Source organism: Gopherus evgoodei, chromosome 2 (assembly GCF_007399415.2).
Source record: "Gopherus evgoodei ecotype Sinaloan lineage chromosome 2, rGopEvg1_v1.p, whole genome shotgun sequence".
Taxonomy (NCBI): domain Eukaryota; kingdom Metazoa; phylum Chordata; order Testudines; family Testudinidae; genus Gopherus; species Gopherus evgoodei.
Genome location: NC_044323.1, coordinates 19,129,129 through 19,157,013, shown reverse-complemented (window position 1 = coordinate 19,157,013; position 27,885 = coordinate 19,129,129). Strand labels below are relative to the sequence as shown.

Here is a 27,885-nt window from a genome sequence, read left to right as displayed (position 1 = left end):
GTATTAGCAGGAATATTGTAAGCAAGACACAAAAAGTAATCCTTCCCCTCTACTCTGTGCTGATTAGGCCTAAACTGGAGTATTGTGTCCAGTTCTGGGCACCACATTTCAGGAACGATGAGAACAAAAATGGAGAAAGTTCAGAGGAGAGCAACAAAAATTATTAAAGGTCTAGAAAACATGACCTATGCGGGAAGATTGAAAAAAATGGGTTTGTTTTTAGTGGAGAAAAGAAAAAACTGAGGGGGAACAAAACAGTCTTCAAGTATGTAAAAAGTTGTTATAAAGAAGAGGGTGATAAGTTGTTGTCTTGTTCTTAGTGGCTAAGGAGAAGTAGTAATGGGCTTAAAATTTCCACAAGGGAGATTAAGGTTACAGTTAGGAAGTTTTTTCCTAATGTCTAAGAGTAGTTAGGCACTGGAACAAATTACTTAGGAATGTTGTGGAATCTCAGTCACTGGAGGTTTTTAAGAATAGATTAGACAAACAACTGTCAGGGAATGGTCTAGATAATACTTAGTCCTGCTTTGAGTGCAGGGACTGGACTAAAAGATCTCTCAAGGTCCAACGGCTCACCAGCTGTTTTAATACGGCCCTCGAGATGCCATTGGGGAGCAGAGTCTGGGGCTTGCCTAGCTCCAGCTGGGAAGCGGGGGGTGGGGGGGCACTCCACATGGCTCCCAGAAGCAGTGGCATGTCATAGAATATCAGGGTTGGAAGGGACCTCAGGTCACTAGTCCAACCCCCTGGTCAAAGCAGGATTAATCTCAACTAAATCATCCCAGCAAATATGTCTCTTCTCTGGCTCCTATGCATCGGGGCAGCCAGTGGACTCCGCTCTGAACCGCAGCCAATGCGAGCTGCAGGGGTGGTGCCTGCGGACAAGACAGCATGTAGAGATGCCTGGCTGCGCCTCCGCGTAGGAGCCAGAGAAGGGACATGCCAGTGCTTCTGGGAGCTGCCTGAGGTAAGTGCCATTTGGAGCCTGCACCCAAGCCTCTCCCTGCGCCCCAATCCCCTGCCCTAGCCCTGATCCCCCTCCCACCCTCCGAACCCCTCAGTCCCAGCCTGAAGCACCCTCCTACATCTTAAACTCCTCATCCCCAGCCCCATCCCAGAGACTGCACCCCCAGCTGGAGACCTCACCTCACCCCACCTCCTGCCCCAGCCTAGAGCCCCCTCCCACATTCTGAACTCCTCATTTCTGGCCACATCCCAGATCCCACACCTCCAACCAGAGCCCTCAGCCCCTCCCACACCCCAACCCCAATTTTGTGAGTATTCATGGCCCGCCATACAATTTCTATTCCCAGATGTGGCCCTTGGCCCAAAAAGTTTGCCCATCTTTGGTCTATGAAATACAGTGGGAAAATGTACGGAGATAACATCAGCTTTTATTTTTTCTTTACAATTACTTATCTTGGTGCTTCAATTCACATGAATTTATTCCCTGTTTTTTTGTTTTTTTTTTAAGCTAACCTTCCTACTGAATCAATGCTAGAAACTGATACATAACTATTTACACTGAGCAATTTTCTCAAATGGAAATAAACAATTTTAAATAAGCCCATTACTTTCTAATCTCAAGTACAATGTATACTTTAAATTCTATTTCCAAGGTAGACTTTACATTATCAAGGGACACATTAAGAAGTATGAGAAATATACACAAATATTGAATCCATGAGAATTGACAGAACTGAAACTTCTGATATATAAATATAGAGGTTATCTGAAAATATACATTAGTATCAAAAACCTTTTTGGTTACATATTGCAACAACATTTTAGCTGTCTTTAGTCCAAATATTTTATACAGTAAAATATACAGTGAACTCCAATATAATAAAACTTATTTTCTAAAGTAGAAAGAATATCCCAAATTATTTCAAATTTTAAAACTGTGAATTGCAATTCCAATTACAGTGAAACTTCACTTCTAATGCAGTGATATCATGAAATGAAAAGGTCTTAACTACCCTGTATTTTAGTTTACAGAGTTTTGATGTCATAATCCACTATGTATATGGTATGTATACAGTTACCAGAAGAATGGAAAAATTAATCAAATCCAAGTACATTAGGCATTCATTGTCTAGACATGCTCTTAATATTAACTGAATTAAGACCATAAGACAAAACATATCTACATGTCTAGTTCCACGGTTGGCTCTGCACTCCAAGGAAACAGGAAACAGTATCTTCTTCACAAGACCTTGTAACTCTGGAGAAGGGAGCTGGCTACCATTATCATGTCAACGTTAAGAATAACCTTTTTGGTTCCAAAGAGGAGAGTGGGCTACTTCTACCAGATCCACGTCAGCTACTTATCTCTGCCCCAGTAGACTTTGCTTCCTGTGGCCCTATGAAGGCACTCTCAACATCACTATCTGCAATTATCACATTGCTGAACTCAATGACCTGCATGCACATCATGCCCCAAATTCAAAATAAAAGTGGGAACAAACAGTATTTTAAACAACCATATTAGTCATAAAACAGCAAAAAACATGTTAGTAAAAGGCATTTCGTGACCAACTGCGGATTCTGGTATGATTCACACAGCTCTTCGCAAACGGTCATTAGTTCTGCGGAAATGTTCTGATTTGGACAATTATTGCTAATGGCCCCAATTTAGGAAAATATTTCAGCACATGCTTAAATCCATCACTATTGTGGACAGCCCTCAAGCACATGCTTAATTTTTCAAGTCAATGGAAAATAAGCACATGTGTAATTACTGGGCTGAATAGGAAAGATTTTCCTTTATTGGAGCCTGTATATCTAACATTAATTAAAAAAAAAATCAAACAAACAATGAAAAACCCTCTCTACTAAACAAACAGAATCACATTTAATTCCTATATTTTATCTTGTGATATGAATACATGTTTTCTGAACATCATGTAGATATTAGTTGGGAGAAAGAAAAAGATTTACCTGCAACATAGGCCCAATAGTCTTTTTATTTGGAATAAGCAAGTAAGTCTGTCAGGACCATCCAGCTGCTTAACGAACTGAGAACTTTGTTTAATTAAGTTCTGACACATCCATATCTGGGAAAAGCAAAATGCACAGATTTGATCAAAAACTCTGTAAAAATGAATGCTGTTATTCATTATAGGCCGATCATGATTTCCTCATTCATTTTGAAAAAGCACCTTACTCTACCAGAAGGCCCATTAAAGCCAATTCATGGAGAAAGGTATGAGTGAGTATATCATATTTTGGCCTACCATTTTACACTTGGCATACCATTTTACAGTAAGTTATAAAATGGGATGTAGTTTAGCACTGTGAATTATCTAATGAGAATGTGACAAGTCATTAATAAAAAATTTCTCTAATCAGGATTCGATTAAGCCACTGGCACAATAAAACCAAGCCTGGGTCTCCAGCTACTGGAGTCACGTGATTATGTTAGTATGTCAAAAGGTAACTTTCATCTAAAAAGTAGTTTCTAGCCCTCATGTTGCAAAGAAAAGCTTGAATATGAAAATTGATTATAATCAATGGTGTCTGCCTGAGACTGCAGACAGCCTGAAGCAATATCTCTGTAAGTTTCCCTATACAGCCAAGACCCACTACTCAAGGAGGTCCCGCCACCATGGCTGCAGAAGACTGACGTTGTGAGAAGAGCGCAGCTGTGACAATTTGGGAATATGTCTGTACAATTTATGAATTCTGTGTGAGATTATGATCCCTATATGTCTGCAAACTCCACTCTGAACGTGCAGTCTTTTGACTTCTCTATGGTCTGTTTCTCCATAGTTGGTTGAGATTCCAAAGCTTGGTAGAAAAAACAAACATACAGAAAGTAGCTGATTCTAAGTATCCAATCTATACATTCATACATTGGAAATCTATACATTCTAGACAAAAGACTGGTCCTTGCCCTGAAGAACTGGATTAGCAGGAGGCAAGTCACCTTGACAACAAAGTCACCTGGTAGGGTTTTGTGCTCAAAATGGGGAAGCTGGCAAGAGTGTCACCTGACACAGGTGACTGAGATTCTAAAAAGAACAGAAGCTATTCTGCTCATGGGCCATTTTCTCCAGTCCATGATGGAAAAACAACCAAGCATGCAACAGCTTATGAGGCTGGGGACTCCCTGCCTGCCTTCCTGGACCCAAATGCAGTGGCAGAACTAATTGATGTACATGTGGCACCTTTTCAAGCATATTATGCAACTGACAAAAGTATGTGTATGACATGAATTTTCACACAGGGCTGACGAGTGAGCCCACCCTGCACTCGGACAGCAGCAGTGCTTCTTGTTGCAAAAGGCTGGGCCTGATTCCCCACTCCTAATGTTGTGACACGGTGCATGTCACAATGTCACTCACTCAAATTTGGCCTGGTCACCACTCCGAAATAACACACTACTCTGCAACCCTATGTGATAAGTTGCAACACGTGGAGCGGAGAGGTCGGCCCAGCCTGCCAGGACAGGAGCTGCTGCTGCCAGGTGAGTGTGGGGGTAAGCTTGCTCTTCATCCCACCAGCAATGACCCATCCCTCTTTCCTGCCCTCCCCCCACTCCCCAGGTGCAAAACCTGGCTCCATCACTGCCCAGCTGGTTCTCCCAAGACTCATAGCAGAGGGGTGAACTAGTGAGGGACACTTATGTTTAAGATGTTTATTTTTGGTACGATATGTACTCTCCTGGGCTTTCTGTGATTAAATAAAGACTGTGTGTGTTAACTGCTTCACAATGCTGCATGTCCTTGAATTAAACTGGAACCAAAAGCTTCCTAACTTTGGGAAGGAATTCTCGCAGAGGGGTGTGTTTAAGTAATTGGGGTAATTCAGGGCTCAGTGCTGCTCCTGGGAGCTAAAGGCAGATGGGCTGAGAAGCTCCATTTCCGAGAAGGGGAGCAGACTGAGAATCAGTGCCAAGGAAACATGCCAAAGAGGGCAAGGAAAGGCCCAATGATGCAGACTGCTGAGATTCTAGAAGCTTGACACATCCTGGGGATCCAGAACAGAAGAGGCTTGGACATCCCTCACACTAGTCCTAGAGAGCAGCCATGAGAGACACTTGCTAGGATCTGTGACAGCAGCAAATCTGACACATCCATCCAAGCAGATACCTCTCAACTGCTAAGATAGGTACTTCCCCCAACCACCCTGTTGCCTCTCCTACTGCTGGGAGGGTAGGGGGAGAAGAGGACCCCATAATGCTACCCCACCTCTCTGAGAGGGGAAGGAGATACCCTGCCACCACCACTCCACGCAGAGACAGAACAATGGCAGGCCCCTTACTGTGGTGTGCTTGGTATGCCCCAGGTTGCCTATGTTTGACCCTGTATCTACAATGAGGTAAACGACATTAAAAAGTTTATTTTATGAACCTCTTATGTGGCAATCCCAATTTCTAGTTGGGGGGGGGGGGAAGAGATTTTGTTCCACACTCCTATGTTGGTTATGCATGCTTACAGCACTTTACTGCTCTATTATCTTAAGTGTAGTACACCTCCACCCCGATATAACGCTGTCCTCGGGAGCCAAAAAATCTTACCGCGTTATAGGTGAAACCGCATTATATCGAACTTGCTTGGATCAGCCAGAGTGCGTAGCCCGGCCCCCCGGAGCAGTGCTTTACTGCGCTATATCTGAATTCATAATATATCGGGTCGCGTTATATCAGGGTAGAGTTGTATTTAAAAATGCTTAATTTTTTTTCAAATATTTAACAGAACATTTAAAAATATGCATAAAATAGTTTACTATTCTTCCCTAACTCCTCAAATGTAAAGTATTTTGTGTGAAGCATCGTAATATGGCCCCCAAAAAAAAAAACTGACTACAAAAGAGTACATATCAAGGGCAAATAGTGTGCTCAACATTTAGAAATTCTCTTCTTGTTTTCTTTTCTTGGCTTGGATTTACTGATAAAGTTTTATGATTCTTTTAAATGTTTTAGGCATTTTCTTTGATGTCTTCATTAATTACTCATTTCCTCTGAAGTTAATGTAATTAGGTTATTCTTTCAATGGGAAATATCTCCAAGACTTGATTTCACTGCATAAGTACCTTCACAGGGAGAAAATACTGGATAATAAAGGGCTCTTTAATTGAGCAAAAAAGGCATAACAAGAACCAGTGGCTGAAAGCTGAGGCTAGACAAAGTCAAATGAGAAATAAGGCAGAGATTTTTTTTAACAGTGAGGACAATTAACCAATGGCACAAACTAACAAAGGAAGTGGTGGATTCTCCATCTTTTGGAATCTTTAAATCAAGACTGGATGTCTTTCTGGAAGACATGCTTTAGCCAAACATGAATTATTGGGCTCAATACAGGGTACCTGAGTGAAATTTAAGAGCCTGTGATATACAGGAAGTTAGACTATATGATCTAATGATCCCTCCAGACTTAAACCTCTCTGAATCTATGAAACACCTTGATGTCATCTGAAACGGTCGCGGTTAATTACCAGTTCCTTATAATAGACTATTTTTAATTATTTATATATATTAGTAAATATTATTCACATTTCAGATTCTACCGCTGTAGAATAGAATGAGAAGGCAGTGAGACTGTTGCAACAGGAAAGAGGTATGAATGATATGATGGCTGCTTAAGCGATTTGTTGGGATAAGAAAAGAATGCCTTGAACACACTGACAAATTTTGTAAGAAGATTTAAATACTGGTCTGAATGATATGGACCAGGAAATACCACTTATTAACATCAAAAATAGTCTAGCAGCAAGTTTTTAAAATAAGTATTATCTGATCCCCTATACAGGCAAAATTTTCTGGTAATACATGTGGGGAAAAACATAAGCAGAAGGTGGTAAAGCGTTTGAGCTAGGACTGTAGAAAAAGCAATGATTTTCAGCTATAGTTTTAAGAAGGTCAGCTTTTAGGCAAATATTCAGCGTGAACTGTACACTAGGACTTACTAATTTAGAAATGACAGGGTTAAAGAAATTGCTGAGGAAATGGAACGAGGTTAGATATTGGATAACTAGTGGACCACTCGGAAAACAGGAATGGCTACCCCTCTTATCTAAGAATATAAACAAGGGTGATGCAAGGTAAAAGGGAATATACTGTAATCTAGAATGTATGAACTGGTTAAAAGGTCCTATTATTGAACATATTGGCTTTCAGAAGAGTTGTGTAAATGTGTACAATTACAGGGTCAACTAGTTTATACCCTCCCTCCCACTGCCAAATCTGCAATGTTGCATAAAAATAATATCTATATTAGTCCTTTAAAATTCTCAAAGCTAGGCTAACAGACTAAGCAGCCATGTCTTGTCTTAGTCTATGTTTTATATAACAGTCTATATGGCATGTTACAAATGAACCAATTTAATACATTATCTTATACATATTCAGGCACACTAAATGCCCAAGGCACTTTACAAAACACAGACTAAGATGTACTAGCATTTTCTTCACTGAGAAAGAAGGAAGTTCCTCATTTGAAAAGTTTTAAGAGATGAGAAATGTTCATCCCATCTTTAGAAGTTAAAATGAAAAAAAGAAAAATAAAGTTAAAACGAAGTTAAAACGAAAAAAGCTCTAGACTTCTAACCAGGAAAAAATGTATTCTTCGTATATTTTAAATTTTAAAACTGTCACAACAGTTTCATATTCGTTTACTTTAAAGTTTAAATCCTTCTTTCTTGCAGGATTTAGACTTCTGCAGACATGCTATCCCTATCAGTCACAAATGGATCAAAAGGATAACTAAACCTGTTCTGCAGTCACCCACTTATTTCTGCTGAATGAAGCAATTAGTAATGAAGTGACTAAAAAACATGCAAGAAATAAAACTAACTACAATAGAGTAAAATATGTACCGGCACTCACCAAACGCTTAGAATCCTCTTTCTGTCTATAAAAAAACAGAAGTTGACGTACTAAAAGGGTCAGATTAGCTCCACTGGTAATGGAGACAGTTCCTCCAGATTGTGCCAGATTAGCACAGCGATCAAATTCACTTCTTTGGATGGAATACTTAAAAGTTAAAAATAAATTAAAATTATGTTCTGATAACACATTAAAATATAAATGCAGGATTTTAAGCTATTTGTTTTGAGTTTCCATCTTAATGACAGGTAAAGTGTAGGTAGTATTCTGATCTTACATATTTGTTAAGAGTCCAAGTTATACAAATCCCCTCAACAGCATTATGCTGATTCTTTGTTTACAATTTGTCCTGAAGATCCATGTTAAGAAATAATACTATTTAATATAAACTTGTTTTGATCCAGCCCACTCTGTTAGCCAGTCCATAAACAAACAACCCTTCTGCAGAATAACTAACCCAGGGCTGTCTTAAAGAAGTCCCTTCAAAACCAACCTATCACCTAAATTATACGAAGAATCATGTTTGTGTATCACACACTAGAAATGCTATTTCATCACTTGAAACATTTGGTCCAATTTTCAGAGGTGCTAAGCAATCCCAGATTCTCTTCATGTAAATGGGATCTTCAAGAACATGGTCCAGCAATGCCCTTATGCATGTGTTTAACTTTGAAAACATGAATATTCCCATTGAAGTCAATGCTCAACAATGCCCTTTAAAAATAAGGCCAAACTGAGAATAAAACAAACTCTCGCTTTTCACTATTCTTATATGGGTTTGAACCATGCTTACCAAAAGGAAGCTAGCAATATCAAAGTTTCTCAACAGAAATGGCAAGGACTATAGTATTAAGAAACCCCAGTTTCAATTAAATTGTTTTACACATTTATTTTATCACACTCTCTCTCTCAATTGATGAGAAAAATACCTACTTGATACTTTCTGGCCTTGTACCCCCGTACGAAGGACTGGATGATTATTGCATTTTTCAGCCTTCGTCTTTCTTCCTATAAAAAGAAAGAAATAAGGCAGTCAAAAACACAGGATGCAGAACTGAATCTTGTTTCTATTATTTTATCATATATATCTGTATTCAAAAGTATTTTTGTTTTTTGTATACTCTATCCAATTTGCTTTTTCTGTACGTTTGCGTATTTATGAAAATTAAATATATCTTTATCAAAATAAGAGAAAGGTGTCTGTGACTTAAACATCAGTAACAAATACATATACACAATTTAGTCTTGCCCAGGAAGAAGTTTTTTTTTGTTTGTAAAGGCAATGTAAATTTAAAGCAGGATAAGCAATTTTTAGTAATAGATGATAACATTTCAAGAACGGAACAGGAGTTTTCATATCTCATTAAACATAGTGTTTTAACACCACACTTTTCAATGACTGATTCAAATCTGATAATACTTCTTACTGGCAAATGAAGTGTAAAAATACAATTAGGAAGGCCAAAAAAGAATTTGAGGAACAGCTAGCCAAAGACTCAAAAAGTAATAGCAAATGTTTGTTTACGTACATCAGAAGCAGGAAGTCTGCTAAGCAACCAGTGGGGCCACTGGACAATTGAGGTGCTAACGGAGCACTCAAGGACGATAAGGCCACTGGAGAGAAACTAAATGAATTCTTTGCATTGGTCTTCACAGCTGAGGATGTGAGGGAGATTGCCAAACCTGAGCCATTCATTTTAGGTGACAGATCTGAGGAACTGTCCCAGATTGAGGTATCAGAGGAGGTTTTGGAACAAATTGATAAATTAAAACAGCAATAGTCACCAGGACCAGATGTTATTTACCCAAGAGTTCTGAAGGGACTCAAATGTGAAACTGAAGAACTACTAACTGTAGTCTGTAACCTATCATTTAAGTCAGCTTCTGTACCAGATGACTAAAGAATAGCTAATGTGACACCAATTTTTTAAAAGGGCTCCAGAGATGATCCCAACAATTACAGGCCTGTAAGCCTGACCTTAGTACCAGGCAAACTGGTTGAAACTATAATAAAGAACAATATTGTCAGACATATAGATGAACATCATTTGTTGAGGAAGAGTCAACATGGTTTTAGTAAAGTGAAATCATGCCTTACTAATCTACTAGAATTCTTAGAGAGGGTCAACAAGCACATGGACCAAGGAGATCCAGTGGATATAGTGTACTTAGATTTTCAGAAAGCCTTTGACAAGGTACCTCACCAAAACCTCTTACGCAAAGTAAGCTGCCATGGGATAAGAGGGAAGGTCCTCTCGTGGACTGGTAAATGGTTAAAAGATAGGAAACAAAGGGTAGGTATAAATGGTTAGTTTTCATAATGGAAAGAGGTAAATAGTGGTGTCCCCCAGAGATCTGTTCTGGGACCAGTCCTATTCAACATGTTCAAAAAAGATCTGGAAAAAGGGGCAAACAATGAAGTAGCAAAGTTTGCAGATGATATGAAATTACTAGATTGTTAAGACCCAGGCAGACTGCAAAGAGCTACAAAAGGATCTCTCAAAACTGGGTGACTGGTCAACAAAATGGCAGATGAAATTTTATGTTGATAAATGCAAAATAATGCACATTGGAAAGCATAATCCCAGCCATACATATAAAACGATAGGGTCTAAATTAGCTGTTACCACTCAAGAAAGATCTTGGAGTCATTGGGGATAGTTCTCTGAAAACATCCACTCAATGTGCAGCAGCAGTCAAAAAAGCAAACAGCACGTTGGGAATAATTATCTATCCCTTTTTTAATAGGACAGAAAATATCATGTTGCCTCTATATAAATCCATGGTATGCCCACATCTTAAATACTGTGTGCAGACGTGGTCGCCCCATCTCAAAAAAGATATAACGGAATTGGAAAAGGTTCAGAAAAGGGCAACAAAAGTTATTAGGGGTATGGAACTGTTTCTGTATGATAAGAGATTAATAAGACCGGGATTTTTCAGCTTGGAAAAGAGACAGCTAAGGGGAGATATGATTGAAGTCTATAAAATCATGAATGGTGTAGAGAAAGTAGATAAGGAAGAGTTGTTTACTACTTCTCATAACACAACTAGGGGTCACCAAATGAACAGCCAGCAGGTTTAAAATAAATAAAAGGAAGTATTTTTTCACACATGCACAGTTAACCTGTGGAAATCCTTGCCAGAGGATGTTGTGAAGACCAAGAGCATAACAGGGTTCAAAAAAGAACTGGATAAATTCATGGAGGATAGGTCCATCAATGGCTATTAGCTAAGATGGGCAGGAATGGTGTCCCTAGCCTCTGTTTGCCAGAAGCTGGAATGAGACAGGTGATGGATCACTTGATGATTACCTGTTCTGTTCATTCCCTCTGGAGCACCTGGCACTGGCCACTGTCGGAAGACAGGATACTGGGCTAGATGGACCTTTGGTCTGACCCATAGGGTCATTCTTATGTTATATATACCCTTTGACCCAAGCGATTAGCCAAAGTTCAGGGGCTTTTAGGGTTGTTTCTGTTAGGATAAGAAATAGATGACATCAGTTGGGTATACTCTTGGTGTAGTCTTAATCCATATAAAGGGATCCTATGCTTCTGAGAGGAAGATGAGATCTGGTGCTTCAGACCCAGGGACATGGCATGGAGATAGGGAAAGACACTCTCTCTTCCCACAAAAATTAGACAAAAATGAGGAACATTTTATGGAGCCTTCTCAGTGCCCAGGAATGTCTTAAAAGTATCATTTCCTTAAAGAGACTTAATTTCTGCAAAAAGAATTAAGCATAAAGCCAAGCTGGCTCAGATACTAGAGAAGTAGTTCAATAGTTTCTACTCCTAGCACAGCCAATTAAGGTGATAAGAAATATCTGAGGAAAGTGCATATAGATTACATTTCCATTCATATCTGTACTATTTGGTAGGATGCATTACTGGGGAGAGAGGAGGATAAAACTGCAGATAATTGGGTAAGGAACTCTCAAAGGCAATGGCTGAGGACAGGGGAAGTAGGGAAATCGGGCAACAGCAAAATCAGTGAAGGTTACTTGGGGACAGGTTAACATTTTTCCTTTCTGTTTTAAATCACTGTGACAACCCACTTCCATTTTTACAAACAAGAAAAAAAAACGAAAGGCTAAAGTCTCCATGTGACATTTGATGCTATTTAAAAGTTTCCTGTAGACATACAAGCCATTCTTATTATCCTAATTAACCAGTGATTAATTTACCAAATATGCCTTTGTCCTGTTTTCCAAGACAAGCCATTTTTGAGATGAGGTGTCAAAAAAGCATTAAAAGAATTTCAGAAACACGATCCAACATCTGCAGTATGTTTTTGAATCCCAGGTCCCCAAACAGATTGTTTGACTATTCCAAGATTTAAGCAAATTAATTCTGTGCCAGCCCCAGACCAAAACACAAAATTTGAAATATCAAAGATTTTAAAATTTTAATGGATGGAAGGGCAAAATTAGGAAAAATTATCAACCTCAACTATGGAGATGCACCACCTCTCCATAATATCAGAGGGTGAAATTATGCAGCAAGGCAGATATATTTTCCCTCTCTGTAGGTATGGGTTTCATCCTAGAATACATAATTATCAATTAGTGACCCATAATTGTGAGTTTGAAGTCTGAGGCCACTATTAAGATTTCACTGCATGCATTTTTTCAAAGCCATTACTGATTTTATTCTCAAAGGACTCATTCTTTTAAAAGAAAAAACTCTCTTCTAAAAAGAGACTTTTCTTTCATACTGTAAAACTAATACATGTGGAGATTAGGGCTGTCAAGTGATTAAAAAAATTAATCGCAATTAATTGTGCGATAAAAATTAATGGTGCAATAAAAAATTAATAGCGATTAATCATGCGATTAATCACGCTGTTAAACAATACAATACCATTTATTTAAATTTTTTGGATGTTTTCTACATTTGAAAATGTATTGATTTCAATTACTACACAGAATAGAAAGTGTACAGTGCTTGTTTTATATTTATTTTTGATTAAAATATTTGTACTGTAAAAAACAAAAGAAACAGTTTTTTTAATTCACCTCATACAAGTATTGTAATGCGATCTCTTTATCGTGAAAACTGAAAATTCAAATGTAGAATTATGTACAAAAAAATCTGCATTCAAAAATAAAACAATGTAAACCTTTAGATTAGTGGTGGGCAACTTGTGGCCCATCAGGGTAATCCACTAGAGGGCTGTCAGACCCTTTGTTTACATTTGCACAGCAACCCGCAGCTCCCAGTGGCCACCGTTGGCCGTTCCCGGCCAATGGGAGTAGTGAGAATATATTTGAAAATGTAGAAAAACATCCACAAATATTTAATAATTTTCAATTGGCATTCTACTGTTTAACAGTGTGATTAATCACGATTAATTTTTTGAGTTAATCGGGTGAGTTAACTGCAATTGATCGACAGCCCTAGTGGATATATACATTATACACAGATTTGTGTGATACATACACAAAGTATATGCCTATTATATACCCATACATGGTGCTTTGTTTCTGATGCAAGTATTAGAAACTGAATGAGTGTGTTAGCTACTTGTCACTCAGCAAAATGTTTCTGAAACACAGAATAGTACTTTTGCATGTTGGTAAGGATTGGCATATCATAAATGGGAGTAGTAATTTAAGATACAAAATACCAAATTGCATGTGTAAATTCAGTACATAATGGTACACCCAACTTAAAAATCAGATCCTTTTATATCTCAAAACCCAGTAACTAATATAAAAAATAGTGAATTACAACAAAACTTGTTAGCTATCTCGCAAAAAACCAAAGCACAGGTTTATTAGTCAAATGTTCTTGTTTATGTTCTTTATCAGCATGAAACTATTCAGGTACACATTGTTGTCTGAGACCAATTATCTAAACTTAAAGGAGTATTTTCACCCCTTTTAAAAACAGAGAAGGTCAAACAAAAATGAATCCTTTCACTTTCCACTTACTTGGTATCATTTTATTGCCAAGTTTGTTCATTAAAGACAACTATGTTTGGAAAATGGTATTTTCACTGTTCCCTTTACATTCTTTTCATAAGTGATTTTGGAGTAATTATGGCAGCAGACTAATGTCACCAACACATGATAATGATTTAACTGCAGGCTCAAGCATCATCATCATCGTCCCTAGTCCTCACAGAGCATTTTTCATCAGTAGATTTCAAAGTACTTTACAAAGGAGGTCAGTATCATTCTCTTTCCACAGATGGGGAAACTGAGGCGCAGAAAAGGGAAGAGGCCAGTGGCAGAGTCTGGTATAGAACCTAGGTCTCCTAAGTCCCAGTCCGGAAGAATCAGGGATGAGGGAGGCATAAGGAGAAAATTCCTGGCCACATAAATTCCTTTTTCCATTAAGGCCTGATCCAATGCTCATTGAAGTCATTGGCAAAACTCCCATTGATTTCCATGGACATTGCATCAGATACTAAATACTTCTTTTAAGTAGTTCTTATAGAAGAATGTTCATATTGCGGAAATCCAGGGGGGAAGTTTAAATGCTTCTGTTGATTCCAATATATGGAAGAACAAAATGTACATAGAAAGTTCACAAACTGGAAAAAAAACACCCTATAGAATAATTTCAAGTAAAACTCTACTAAAGTACAAGATTTCAAAGTGTAACTATCATCAGGTTGAAAAAAATTACAGCGTACATGCAAGCTGTTGTTTTCCACGATACTATCTCTATTTTACCTCTCGTTTACGCCTTTCTTCCTGGGTACGATGCAGAAGAGAAGCCTTTTCTTCCTAGAAGGGGACAAAATAAAGCTGCCGCAGTGTTTTCACTCAAAAGTTCAGGTATTTGTATAAAGTAATACATATTTTTAAATAGTTCACAGTACAGAATACAGTCCATGTTCAAGAAAAGGCAGAAAAATGACCTATTAGCATTTTCGCTGTTATGGGCCCAGATCTGATGCAACTAATTACATTTGGTATTATCTATCTACTTCTGCCTAGCCATTTGTTACTTATATGGCCCCCATCACCATCCATCTGAAAGTTCACAAATATTAACAAATTTATACTCAGAACCCCTCCCTGTAAGTTAGGGAAATACTATCCCTATTTTACGGATGGAAACCTGAGGCAGAGAGAGAGACTAATTACCCAGTCCAGCAAAGGACTTAAAAACGTGTGTAACTTTAAGAACGTTATACATATGCTCAGCACTTGTTTGGGAACAAAGTGACTTTTCCAAGGTCTGTGACAAAACCAGGAGACTTGAGTCCCAGGTCTTGGCTACACTGGCGCTTTACAGCGCTGCAACTTTCTCACTCAGTGGTGTGAAAAAACATCCCCGAGCGCAGCAAGTTACAGCGCTGTAAAGCACCATTGTAAACAGTGCCCCAGCGCTGGGAGAGCTCTCCCCCAGTGCTGGCGCCGCAACCACACTCGCACTTCAGAGTGCTGCCGCGGGAGCGCTCCCACAGCAGCGCTTTGGAGTTTCGAGTGTAGCCAAGCCCCCAGTCTTTTGCCTTAATCACAAAATCATTAGGCTTCCTCCATCTCCACAAAACATGGTGTGAGAAGCAAGATGTCAACAAATTGTCTCAACATATTGTGTGCAAGGATATTTTGACATCCTTATATAACCCCCCCCCAACCCCAGTATAGATGTATCTATATTGGTTCAAAAGGAATTAACTATCTGAACCTATGATGTGCAGAGCACTCAATTCACATGGCAAACAATGGGAGTTGAAAGCTGTAGTTCCCCATTCTTAGCCAATGGGAGTTGCAGGCAATGGTGCCTGCAGGCAAGGGCAGCACACGGAGCCCTCTGCACCCTCCCTCCCCCACGAGCAGCAGGGACGTGGTGCTGGCCACTTCCAGGAGCAGCGCAGGGCCAGGGCAGGCATCCAGCCCACGGGAAATAGTTTGCCCTCCCCTGCTCTAGACTCATAGATTTCAAGGCCAGAAACAACCATCAGGATTATCTGGTCTGACTTCCTGCACATCGCAGGCCACAAAACCTCACCCACCCAATCCTGTAATAGACCCATAACCTCTGGATGAGTTACAGAAGTCCTCAAATCCTGGTTTTAAAACATCAAGTTAGAGATTCTACCATTTACTCTAGTTCAAACCAGCAAGTGACCCAGGACCCACATTGCAGAGGAAGGCAAAAAACCCACAGGGTCTCTGCCAATCTGACCACCTATTCCTCTAAAGACAGTATTTTAATTTTCAAAGACACCATTACAGTCATTGGTCTCTAAAAGAGAACTGTTTCCGCATATTATTCCACACAATAAAAAAAGATAATAAAAAGATCTTAAGATTTAAAAAAAAAAAAAGCCACCATTCAACTAGAAAGGAGGCCTCTCACACTGGCACGGTAAATTTCTGACTATATCATGTAAAAAACAACTGAAATTAATAATATGCCATGAATTAAATATATAAAAGGGTAATTTTGATAGCAAGTATGAATTAACTGATAACTTGAGTGTTTAGGATATACCCTTACAGATTACCTCTTTTCTAGCAATTGATACCCAGTGGACTACGAGCTTTGGCACTTGATGAAACATTCTGAGTATCAAACTCCTGCACAGAAACACAATCCCAGGGACACCACGTACTTGCTTCACCTGTTTCACTCTGCAGACAGAACCAATAAGAAAATGGTCCTGCTCTGAAACATGTACACATGTAATTTCGCACATTTCAGGGTGGAGGGAAAAACAGGAGAGAAACAGAAAAAGGAAGACATATCTGGCTAAAGATGAATGTGAGTGGGTGAGGGATGAACAGAGGGAGATGGGAAAGAGACAGCCGCAGTACATGAAAAATGGGTTGAAAAGACATACATGGACAGGAAAAAATGGGAAGAGGGAGTGGAGGCCCAAAACCATATTCTCCTTATAGTCTGCTTCCCCCCACTCCTCCCTTTGTGGCCCTTTCAGTTTCAGTAAACTAATGATTAGTTGACTGCCATGTTAATAGTCCATTTCCTCACACCTGAGTGAACACTTGTCTAAACTGATATACTTATAAAAATAAAATTAATGCTCTTGATCCAATATTGTATAAATACTTCAAGTTACAGTATTCAAATACCCTTTAATTTTGAGAGTATTGTATAAACTAGATATCATGGACAAACTAACTTTCAGAGAACAAATAGAACAATTAGATGTGTACAGCCTGGCTAACCAATAACCAAAGGAGAAGGGAGACAAATATCCATTTATTTGAGTTTTAAACATCAATATAATGGAATTATAACTACGATTAAAGGGTACACTTATAATGAAAATCAGAAAAATCTTTTTGACAGTGGGATTTACTTAGCTGTGAAATAACCACTCAAGGCAAGTGGTAGAAAACTCATCACTTAAGACATTTTAAAAAATTTGACTCCATAAAGAAGCAGTAAACAAAGACCTGTTAGAATTGGAGTAGCTGACTTAACATGTATGCTCTATGAGTAACAATTCTGGGGGAAAATCTCAGTAATTATTTGTATTTCAGGTGCATCTTTATCTATCTAGTTATATTTCTTTGCTTTTGCATTTAGAATTACCACACCGGAGGAAGAACAGAGTAGAGGAAGTTTCACTAGCAGTTACAAAATCTATCACAGTAGACAACAGAATCAGTCAGTCAGAAACTAATAACTGTGGATTTCTGCAATCTCATTACTGGTACTGAGTCATATTTGGCTTCTTTCATCTAAGGTGTCAACTAGTTTCCTGACAGCTACTAGATGATGTTTTTAACTCCCTCCTCTGGCATATGGCAGTGGCCTGAGATACTGGCACATTGGACAGTCACCTAGGTTTTAACATTGCAGTGGGCTCCAAAATCATCTCCCTGTCATGCTACTTTCCTGCTTTTCTGCCTCATTGCTGCTGTTTCTGAGCATCTATCAGACGTGGCTGCTGCCACCTCACTCCCTTGCTGGACAGCCAGCCAGCCAGCCACTTCTTAATTGCAGCACGTACTTCTCATGTTTGCTCCACATTCGGAGGGTACAGATGCAGGGGGTGTGTAGCTGCAGTTCCTGCCTTGGTCCCTTAGATCTAAATTAAAGAGTCTTTAGGCGGGGTAAGGCCCAAGCAGGAAGACAAGAAGAGATGCAGATGCAGTAGAGGAGAGCGGAGGCATAAACCTGGGGAGAGAAGAATGTAAGGAAGCCAGAAAAAGAGGCAGGCAACAGTAAAGATCTCTGTGACTTATGAATAAAAAAAACCCTTGAACCCTTCACCATTACCAAATATGTGCAGTTTAAATCTCCATCATTGCAACTATTGAGTGAAAAACAAAATCAGGAAAACAGCATTCCTGTCCTCTCTTGCATGTCACCAGTTTGCACTGCTATCTTTAGAGGGATTGTTCTTACATATTATTTATCTTACACTGCATATCATTACTGAGGGAAGTTGTGCAGAGACATGGATTTTCCACTGCACCCTAAAAAAGGTAAGTAGAGAGACAGGCCAGCTGGCAGTTCTTCTTCACAGTTAAGGCATGGACTGCATCTGTGTGTTTCACACAGCATGGAGAACAAAGTCAGCACTTAATAAATAATAATCTCTGTTCCAGCCATTCTTTCTTCCAATGGAGAGTCAGAGGTGAGGCCACTCTCCCCTGCAGCAAAGGTTGCCAGTAGCCATTTTTGCAGGCTCCCCAGATGCAGTATACTGAGCCTGGGAAAGTATTGTTTCAGAAGCCCTCTATGACCACACAAGTGGCTGTTGTACCAGCCAAAAAAAATCAAAAACCTGATATGATGCAATCCTAGAGGCAGGTAAGTACAGCATGAAAGAGTACCACATTTTGAAGTGAAAGCAGACAGTAGCTTCAGACATTTCACTATCAAGCACAGGAAGCAGATATGCGGAGCAGAGCTAAGCAGAAGAAAGGTACAGAAAGCACAAGGACAAAGACAGAAGCAAGATGACAAAAAATAAATATGTAAAGATAAAATGGAACAGACAAGACAGAAGAGCAGATGAAGACTGACACAGGCAAGAAATTTGAAGCAGAGAGGAGAGAAACAGAGAAGTGAAGGAAGCAGGTAGAGGACACAGAGTATATTATAAAAAGAAAGGCTCATGGCATGAAAATCAGTGATTATACTGGAAGAGACACTTTTTTAAAGTAACATTTACAATACCGGGGATAACAGTTTGCAGCTTCTGTAGGCCATACTTACTACACACAACCACAACTCCCTCAAAACTCTGTCACTCTCTCTACCCCTTCTTTTTCAAAAACTCCCTTCAGTCTCTCCTGGACAGGAGTTCGGTGTGCCCCTATTCCTCCCCAAGCCCAGGGGTTTGTCTGCCCCTCAATCATACTTTCACCCGTACTAGAAGGTCTGTATGCCCCTATCCCTCCCTTCCTATATCAGGGTCCCCCAATCTCCCACCTGCCAGGGACTGTGTGCACGCCCTAATTCCCCAAACATCCTCCTGTCATTATTCTTCTTTCTGTCTGGGACATAAGACATTCAAGGTGTTGACAAGTTAAACTCTATTGGGAGAATAAGCCAAGATGAAATGGGGGAAGTTGTTATGCTGGGAAGCATTACTGGTGCCATCAACCAGTTGTTTGATCTATAGACAATTGCAGAGTGCCTAAAGATGTGGCTGTGCTATTCAGATGGCAGGGGCTCCATCTGTGCTCCATTTTTCCTCTTTCAGTTTCAATTTTTCCTAAAATCAATAAGGTTCTGTCCACTGGTTCTGAGAACATTCTCTAAAATTTTGGAATTGATTAGACATGGTGTTCAAAAGTTATTGCATTACAAAGAGCCATGAAGTTGTGTGTAAAGCCTTCGCAAGGTTCACCAATTACATTTTAAACTCTAGATATGGCAAGCCAATAATTTAAAAACTGGCTGTACTGCATTATACATAAGGGAAAGCTGGCAGTTTCATTGGTGTATTAAGTAAGATACCAAGGTGGATAAAAATCAATGATTTTTTAAAACAAAATTTTAAAAAAATCAGAATTTAAATTGTATTTTTTTATAAAATGCTTTTTGAGAAAAAACCTAAAGATAGTTTTAATTATGATACATTATAGCTCAAAGACATCTCATCATGGACTACGGATTATAAATTCTAATTCTATAGTATGAGACAATATATTTAAGTAATATTTAAGAAAAGTTTTGTAATTGAGTTCCAATAGTTCATTGATTATGGACCCAATCTTATGGGGTTCCAGGGGCTTCTGTATAGATTACTTAGGTTAATTTTTCTATCTACCCAATGGGACAAAGTGCTCAGTCTAGAAGTTACCATCAGAGATGCTTAGTTTTGTAGTTCTCAAACTGTGGATTTGTGTCTCCAGAGATAACATGTTTGTTAACAGCAAAAATGTTTTCAAATAAATAATATATAGAAGTGAGACATAACAGACCTCAACCCTATTATCCCTCTGCAAATGTGTATACACAGAGTCAATCCCTTACCTCACTGTAAAAGTGCAAAGTTTCAAAAAGTTCAATGAATAGAAGATTGGTCAAGGGTGGAATAGATCTGGACAAGGAGAAGTCTGGAGATAAATGTGAGAAGGGAGAGAAAGGCAGTAGAAACAAAAGTGAAACTGTTTGGGCAGCATATTCTAGAATGCACTTTTATGTAGAAATCCACGATTAAATCGAGCCTTCCTGACTAGTGATTTAAATCATGATTTATATCAATTTGATTTAAATCAAATCCACCGTGTAAGATATCAATTGAAGATATGTTTTAGAAAACAGAAGTATGTTATTGAGTGACCATCAGAAACACCAATACATAATAAACAAGAAAACTCAAAATTAGAAACGTTTCCTTCTCCTCATTTTGCTTCTCTGTAATGTAAAAAATGATTTTACCAATCCTAAGACTTGACTTTATGGGTTCATGGATCTAAAAAGGTCAAAGAGATGCGAATGAGATCCTGGTCCTACTGAAGTCCGTGGGAGTTTTGTCATTGACTTCAGTGAGGCCAGGATTCTACCCTAGGATATTCGCACTATTACCAGCTCTTCGGAGAGTAATACGTATTTCCCAGTTGCTTGCAAACTTAAACTTAGACCTTAATCCTTCATTTATGAAGAAACTTTGCTACAAGTTCATCCACCCATACAACTTTGATGTCATGTAAAGCTCCACTGACTTCACAGACTCCACAAGGACATGATGATTGATCCACATGGACCTGTTTACCAATCTGAATTTAAGTCTGTAACTCTTTGGGGCTGGGACTATCTTTACTATATGTCTGTAAAGCAATGGGGCCCTGACCTGACTTGAGCCTCAGGCTCTACTGTATTATAAATAAACAGGTGATAATTTTTAGCAGCATGTTCTTTGATTTATTCTATCAAAACTGGAAAGATGTATGTTTTCCACTGCCTGATAACTAAGTGTTTTGTTCAATTTTTCTGAAATTTACAGAAAAAAGTTCACCTTTAAGATTAGAAATTTCAGCCCAAATTTTGAAAAAGTACCAAAGGATTAATAACAACAGCTTAGAATGGAATATCTTCTGCAACCTTAACTATCACTTCATAATTTGTAGCTTCAATTTAAAGATGAGGAAAATTCCTTATGAAGTAGAAGGAAGAAACCCCCCAGAAAATATATGTATTTATAAATTGTTTCGAAGGTTTCCCTGGTGAGATAAGAATACTTGAACAGCATTATCTCTGAACTCCAAATCTATGCAGTGGAAACAGTGTAGTCTACTGCAAAACTTAGGCCTCGGTACTTCAGAAGTATCGGTATGGGCAAAACCTTACACATCCACCCTGCTATAACGCGACCTGATATAACACGGGATTGCGTATAGCGCAGTAGCAGCGGGGCTCCGGTGGTGCTCTAAAGGGTCCAGGGCTCCAGCTGCTGCAGGGAGCCCCTGGCCCTTTAAATCAACACTGGAGCCCTGCCACTGCTACCCCAGGGCTGCGGCAGCGGGGCTTGCCGGTGATTTAAAGGGCTTGGGGCTCCGGCTGCTAGGGAAAGCCCTGGGCCCTTTAAATCACCATTCAAGTCCTGCCTCCCCTATCCCGGGGCTGTGGCAGCGGGGCTCCACCGGCGATTTAAAGGGCCTGGGGCTCCCCGCAGCGGCTGGACCCCGGAGCTCTTTAAATCACCGCTGGAGCCCTGCCACCCCTATTCCAATATAATAGGGTTTCAGCTATAACGCAGTAGGGATTTTTGGCTCCCCATGACCACGTTATAGCGGAGTAGAGGTATACCAGTTTGGAGTCTGGACGCCACCTCTGCATAAGGGTCTGCCGATGCTGTATCGTTTGCAGATACAATAAAGCAGTATAATTCTTTCCCAGGGTACCAACACCCAAAACACAAATTTTAATCACATAATCTAAAGCCCTAGGAGCCAGTCATTTAATAGTGATCTGGTGTACAGTTATAAATGCAATATAAAATATTTTGTTTCTTGTAAAATGCATTTCTAAGAAAAAATAGATATAATGAAAACCTCTAAATAAAATAAGGTTAAGACTTCCTTTTTGAAAGAAAGGATGAAAAGTTTTTAGTCAATATGCAGTTGTGTCACATATCACTTTTTTTTCATTCAAACAGATCCCACAATTCTATAATTCTTACAGATGTATATAATTGTAAATCCAGATCCCACAATAAAATCTATACCAGCAGAGCCCTGTGCCTGTTCAGATCTCACTGCAGTACTGGGGCCCTAAATCCTACTGTTTAGCTCACTAATTTCTGTTTATTTCCTAGTGAGTCATTCCATGTGCTGTCTATATTATGCAAGCTAAGTTATTTCTCTAGATCCTATCAGTGTACCTCCTATTAAAAAAATACAAGAATCCTCATTCTTAAAGTAATATTGTCAATGGAAGTCATACCAATATTATGTGAACAAATTTCTTAGTTCATTATTAAAAGCCTCAAATTATTCAAATTGAAAGAATTTTAAAAGTCCAATTTACTTGACACTATTTAAGCTTTGTTAACTCCTCATTTCTCCAAGTACCAATTTAATAAATAAATAAAATATCAGTGAAGTCCATTTCACTTTCAGTTTTGTGGTACTGAAATATCTGAGTCACAAACACTACAGGGGAATATATATTTTAAAACAGGTGTTGGATTTGTTGTTGTTTTTTTTTTTTTTAATTTTGATACTATTTAATGGGCTTAAGTTTGATGAAAGTTTGTTTTACAAATTCTACATTTTGAGATAAGCTTGTATTGACAGGATCCCTTTTAACAGTTTGTCCTGTCAAGTATTACAAAATGTCATTACTCTGCTAAGAGCTCTCATGGGCAGATCCCTACTCTCATGCAAAGTCCCTTGCCTTCAATGGGATTCCATACAGGGAAGGGATCTGCCAACATGGATGCAGTTGCAGATTTAGGACCTAAGTTTCTGTTGAGGGTAAAAGTTGACCAACCTTGACAACTGGCCAGTACTGTAGGTCTGACTATAATTAATCCAAAGTATTTAAAGCAGTTTTTAGCTGAAATCAAGGACAGCCTAAAGATTTTTGCAGCAGGTCAGCAAAGTGATTCTTTGGCCCATCACTTCCCAAACCAACCCTTCCTCCCCCAAATCAGAGGTTCTGTAGCTGCAAGCCTTTTAGACCTCAAAAACAAGCTCTGGAGTAGGTGGAGAAGGTAGTCCACAAGTAACTAAGAATATTATGGGGATTTTTCTTCAACTCTCAACCCTGACAATCAGTTTTCAGTTTGAAGACTATCTTTCAAATGAAGAGGCCTAGAAACTTATTGAAATAGTTAAGTGAAAACTGAAACTAACAGTGATATTCAAAGGGTCTCAAAAGCCAGGGTACTAGTGTGCTTTGTAGGAAGACAAAAAATGAAAATAAACCAGCTGGTCATCCAATTCTAAATCTGCATGGATAATAGCTGATCCTGCAAACAAATACACAACTAGTATGACTAGTCCTATTGAAGTCAATGGGTCTAAGCATGAAAGTAAACACTACCAGTGGTGTGTTTGCAGGCTCTTTGATAGAAGATATCATGCATGCACAAATTTATTTACTATGAAACATTTTAAAAATTACAAAAAAATATTACAATTGAAATCTTCAAAGGAACTTGCTCAGGTACTGTAACATTGCCAGAAAAAAAAACTGTTCCTAATCAAGAGGTTTAATGACACCTAAAACAAAAATTAAAGATTTTTTTCGTTCAGTTAAAAGACTTTAAAAATTACATTCAAGATTATATTGATGCACATGAACCAAAAAGTAAAATTATCTAGAGCAAAACTGAACCCAAGCCAACTCTACACAACCATAGTGATAAATTATATTACATTCAGCTTCCTGGATCAAGAAAGATGTTAGTAATCCCAGTAAATAAATATTTTTAAATATGGTTTTTAACTCAGTGTCCCTTTAAGAAAGACCTGCCATTGTATGACACAGTGTGGGCCTATTATCAAAAAGAATCAGCTTTTAGGCCCAAATACTAAGTGTTCTTTCCAAAGAAATTGACCCATTAAAATGTCCCTTAGGACTGGTCTACACTTAAAGGTTGCACCAATATAGATGTTAGTTAGGGAGTGAGATTTTTTATTTTATTGACATAGCTACTCCAATATAACTACATTTATGCCAGTATAGTTTATGAACCTACACTAAAAGTGTTTTGCCAGTTTAGCTATACCAGTATAACCATACCAGCAAAACATTCCTAGAGCAGACAAGGCCCTAATTTCAGAAGCAGACAGTCTATATACATACTTAAACAGTACCATTTACTTGAACCCTAATCCTGCAATTGTATCAATGTAGGCAGAACCATGCACCCATACAGAGCTTGGCTGGACTTCAGTGGAGCTCTGCACTGGTGCCAGGATCTGCCTGGGTGGATTCTTTCACAAGATTAGAGGTTTGAAGTGTATCTTTTTTTAAAAAAGGTACAAACAACTTGGGGAAGGGAGAGTTTTTACCAAAGAATAGTTCAAACTTTCAGAAAAGGTTGACACAAGAAACAGGTTTTGGATTTTGTAATTAATTAGTATGGGGAAATTCCCCACAAAAGTCTATCATGTGGTATAGCAAAAATAATGAGATGCACAATTCCTGAACTCTATGCAAATATTTGCCACACCCATATATTTACTATAGCATGTCCTGTTGTGCAGAAATTGATAATCTGTATTTTTCATATGACATGACAAATAAAGTTCAATTATTACCTTCACCAAATGCTGTAAGTACTTTCTTCAAAACACATATCTATATTAGAGCTTCCTATGGTGTCCATATTAATACTGAAAACCGTGACTAACTTAACTCAAGTAAATAGTCCCACTGATAACACAAACAATAAATAGATCTAGGTGGGCAGATGCATGCATCAGGGCAGAGCTACTGAAGTCAACAGAGCCCACTCATCTAGATCAGATTGCAGAAGTGAGTTGTATACTCAATTTTGGCTTTCACATTTCCTTACTTTTGAACATTTACCCTTGCAACTTTACCCTTATAGGAATTTATCCTTTGTGTGTGCTAATTCAGAATATATTAGTAAACTGTATTCCATATTACAAATTATTATTCCATATTATAAAATATTATTCCCACCATGATTGGGAATCCAACTGCAATTTGCATAAACTAGAGAAATTAATAATAGTATCAGAAGATATTATGATACTTTTTTCCCTTTCTGGAAGAGGAAACATATTCTGTAAGTGATACTATTAGTGATCATAACTTGATGCCAAAGGATGTAAAATACCTAAAATACATTCCTGAAGAGCAGGGCATGCTCTGCCAATTGCCACTTCTAACTATTAAGATTTATTCTACTTTTGGCATACAAAAATGTAATGCCATGTATGAGCTCTAATGACCATAAATGGCTTTTAGTCATCAGAAGTGTCAGAGGAAGATAGTTCCTCCATAATTCAGATGAATAGTTACACACACTTAATACAGTTCTGATGTACATTTTCTTTATGAAAATATGTAGCAGATAATACTGTGATAGCAAAGTTCACTGTGAATTTAATCATCATAGATTATTAGGGTTGGAAGGGACCTCAAGGGATCATCTAGTTCAACCCCCTGCTCAAAGCAGGACCAATCCCCAAATGGCCCGCTCAAGGGTTGAACTCACAACCCTGGGTTTAGCAGGCCAATGCTCAAACCACTGAGCTATCTCTAACACAATTTTCTCTTAATAGCCCAGACTTCTGGGACTTTCTAGATTAGGTAGTAAACTGAGAACAACAACAAACATGATTATAATGCACAGCCCCAAATCTATATTTTCATTTATGTTACTGAACAATAAAACAAATACACTACATCAGAGCTCAAACAGCTCCCCCATGATAAATGTCAGAGGGGTAGCCGTGTTAGTCTGGATCTGTAAAAGCAGCAAGTAATCCTGTAGCACCTTATAGACTAACAGAAGTTTTGGAGCATGAGCTTTCGTGGGTGAATACCCACTTCGTCGGATGCATGTATCCCACGAAGTGGGTATTCACCCACGAAAGCTCATGCTCCAAAACGTCTGTTAGTCCGTAAGATGCCACAGGATTCTTTGCTGTTTCCCACATGATAGCGATCATGACAAGCAGAACCAGAATCTAACTGATGAACCAAAGGGAGGAAAACCTTTCCAATGAAGCTGCTTCAAAAACTTTGTTTTGGAATTTGTTTGCTCTTTAGATCTGAGAGTCCCCTGTGGCTCACAAAAATTACCAAACCTTTTCACTTCCTACTCACTCTGCACATGACACATTGATTTCAGTTTGCTGTTTGAATGCAAACTCAGCGAGGAAGGGGTAAAATTGTACCCTGACAACCCTGAGCCATTTAGGATGGAGGCCCCATGAATTTGCAATTTTAAATTCTACAAGTATATCCCTCCCCCATTCCAGTGACGCATGATTTTTGTTGTGTGTTTCAAAGAAGACTTTAAAAGAAACGACAGAGGTTCCTAACTATCTCCCTTCACTCAAAGCGCCCCAGAAACTAACTGCTCCAAGCATGGTTCCCACAACAAATCAGATCACTTGGAGGGGGGAGTAATTTCTCTCACACACTTTTGAACGCACCTGGAGCTTTGAGGGGTGCGGGGCCTGATTTAAAATACAAATCAAAACAAGGGAGCACACACATCATCCATGGGCCTGGAGAGCTATTTCTTCCTCTGCCCCTACGAAACCTTAGTCACACCTGCTCCCATCTGTAAGGCCCAGCAGCCGGGTGCAAAAGGCAGCACAGGCAGGCTAGGAAAATCAGACACGAGCGATCATTCAGACAGCCCCCCCGCGCTTCTTACCTTCCGACTTGCTCCTCCAAGAGACACCTTGGGCCTGGTTTTGAAATCCCCTTCAAAGCTGAACATGTTTACAGCTTATCCCATCTAGAGCGGCGCCCTTGCTGCCTCCCAGGCTGACGCTGCACAGGGGCAATGACCGGGGCTTGGGAAGGGGCAGCCGCTGCCCGTCCAGGGGAGGCACAAACCCAGTCACCCCCGTGCCACCTTCGCTGCCTCCCTCCCACTGCTGCTGCCGCCGGGCTGCCCCCACGCAGGAGGGGCTGCTCCTCCTCCCGCACGCCCCCCCAAGCCCCCTCCCTCTCTGACCACCAGCTGCTGCTCCGTGCAGCGGAGGGGAGCTGGCTCGGCTGCTTCCCTTGCACTAGGGATCAGCCGGCTCCGGAGAGAAAATGGCCGCCGACCAGCTCCCTCTGCGCGCTCCCGCCGACCAGCCAGTCGGCGCGCGGCCCCGCCGCAGCCTCCAGGAACGCGCGCTGCCTGCCTCCCGCGCGCGCCCGGCCTCCAGTTGGAACTCGTCAGTGTCAGAGCGTGACCCAGCGGCGGGCAGGGCGCGCGGGGGGCGGGGGCTCCGCTCCGTGCTGCCCCTCGCCAGTGGCGCAGCCCCGCGGCCGCTGCGGGCGCGTGGCCGAGGGGGGCTGTGCCGTGGCCCCTGGGTCCTGACCAACTAGGAGTCTGGGCCGGCTCCTCCATGCCTCAGTCGGGGGCAGGGCCCTCCGTGCCCTCAGATCCGTCTCCGCAGAGCCCCTCAGCAGCCCGGCAGGCCGCCACCCCTCAAGTACAGGCAGGCCCTGGCC

The 27,885-nt window shown here is 39.8% G+C and overlaps 1 protein-coding gene across 1 annotated transcript in view; it reads right to left on the bottom strand.

The window, feature by feature from the left end:
* Window positions 1–27,513, bottom strand: part of UBE3C (ubiquitin protein ligase E3C) — a 191,676-nt gene extending 164,163 nt beyond the window's left edge. The window contains exons 1-5 of the mRNA XM_030550104.1: window positions 27,092–27,513; window positions 14,514–14,567; window positions 8,762–8,836; window positions 7,829–7,975; window positions 2,941–3,056 (exon numbers count right to left, since the gene is read on the bottom strand). Coding sequence (XP_030405964.1) covers window positions 2,941–3,056; window positions 7,829–7,975; window positions 8,762–8,836; window positions 14,514–14,567; window positions 27,092–27,157 — 458 coding nt within the window. The 5' untranslated portion in view covers window positions 27,158–27,513. The remainder of the gene's footprint in view (window positions 1–2,940; window positions 3,057–7,828; window positions 7,976–8,761; window positions 8,837–14,513; window positions 14,568–27,091) is intronic.
* Window positions 27,514–27,885: the final 372 nt, after the last annotated feature.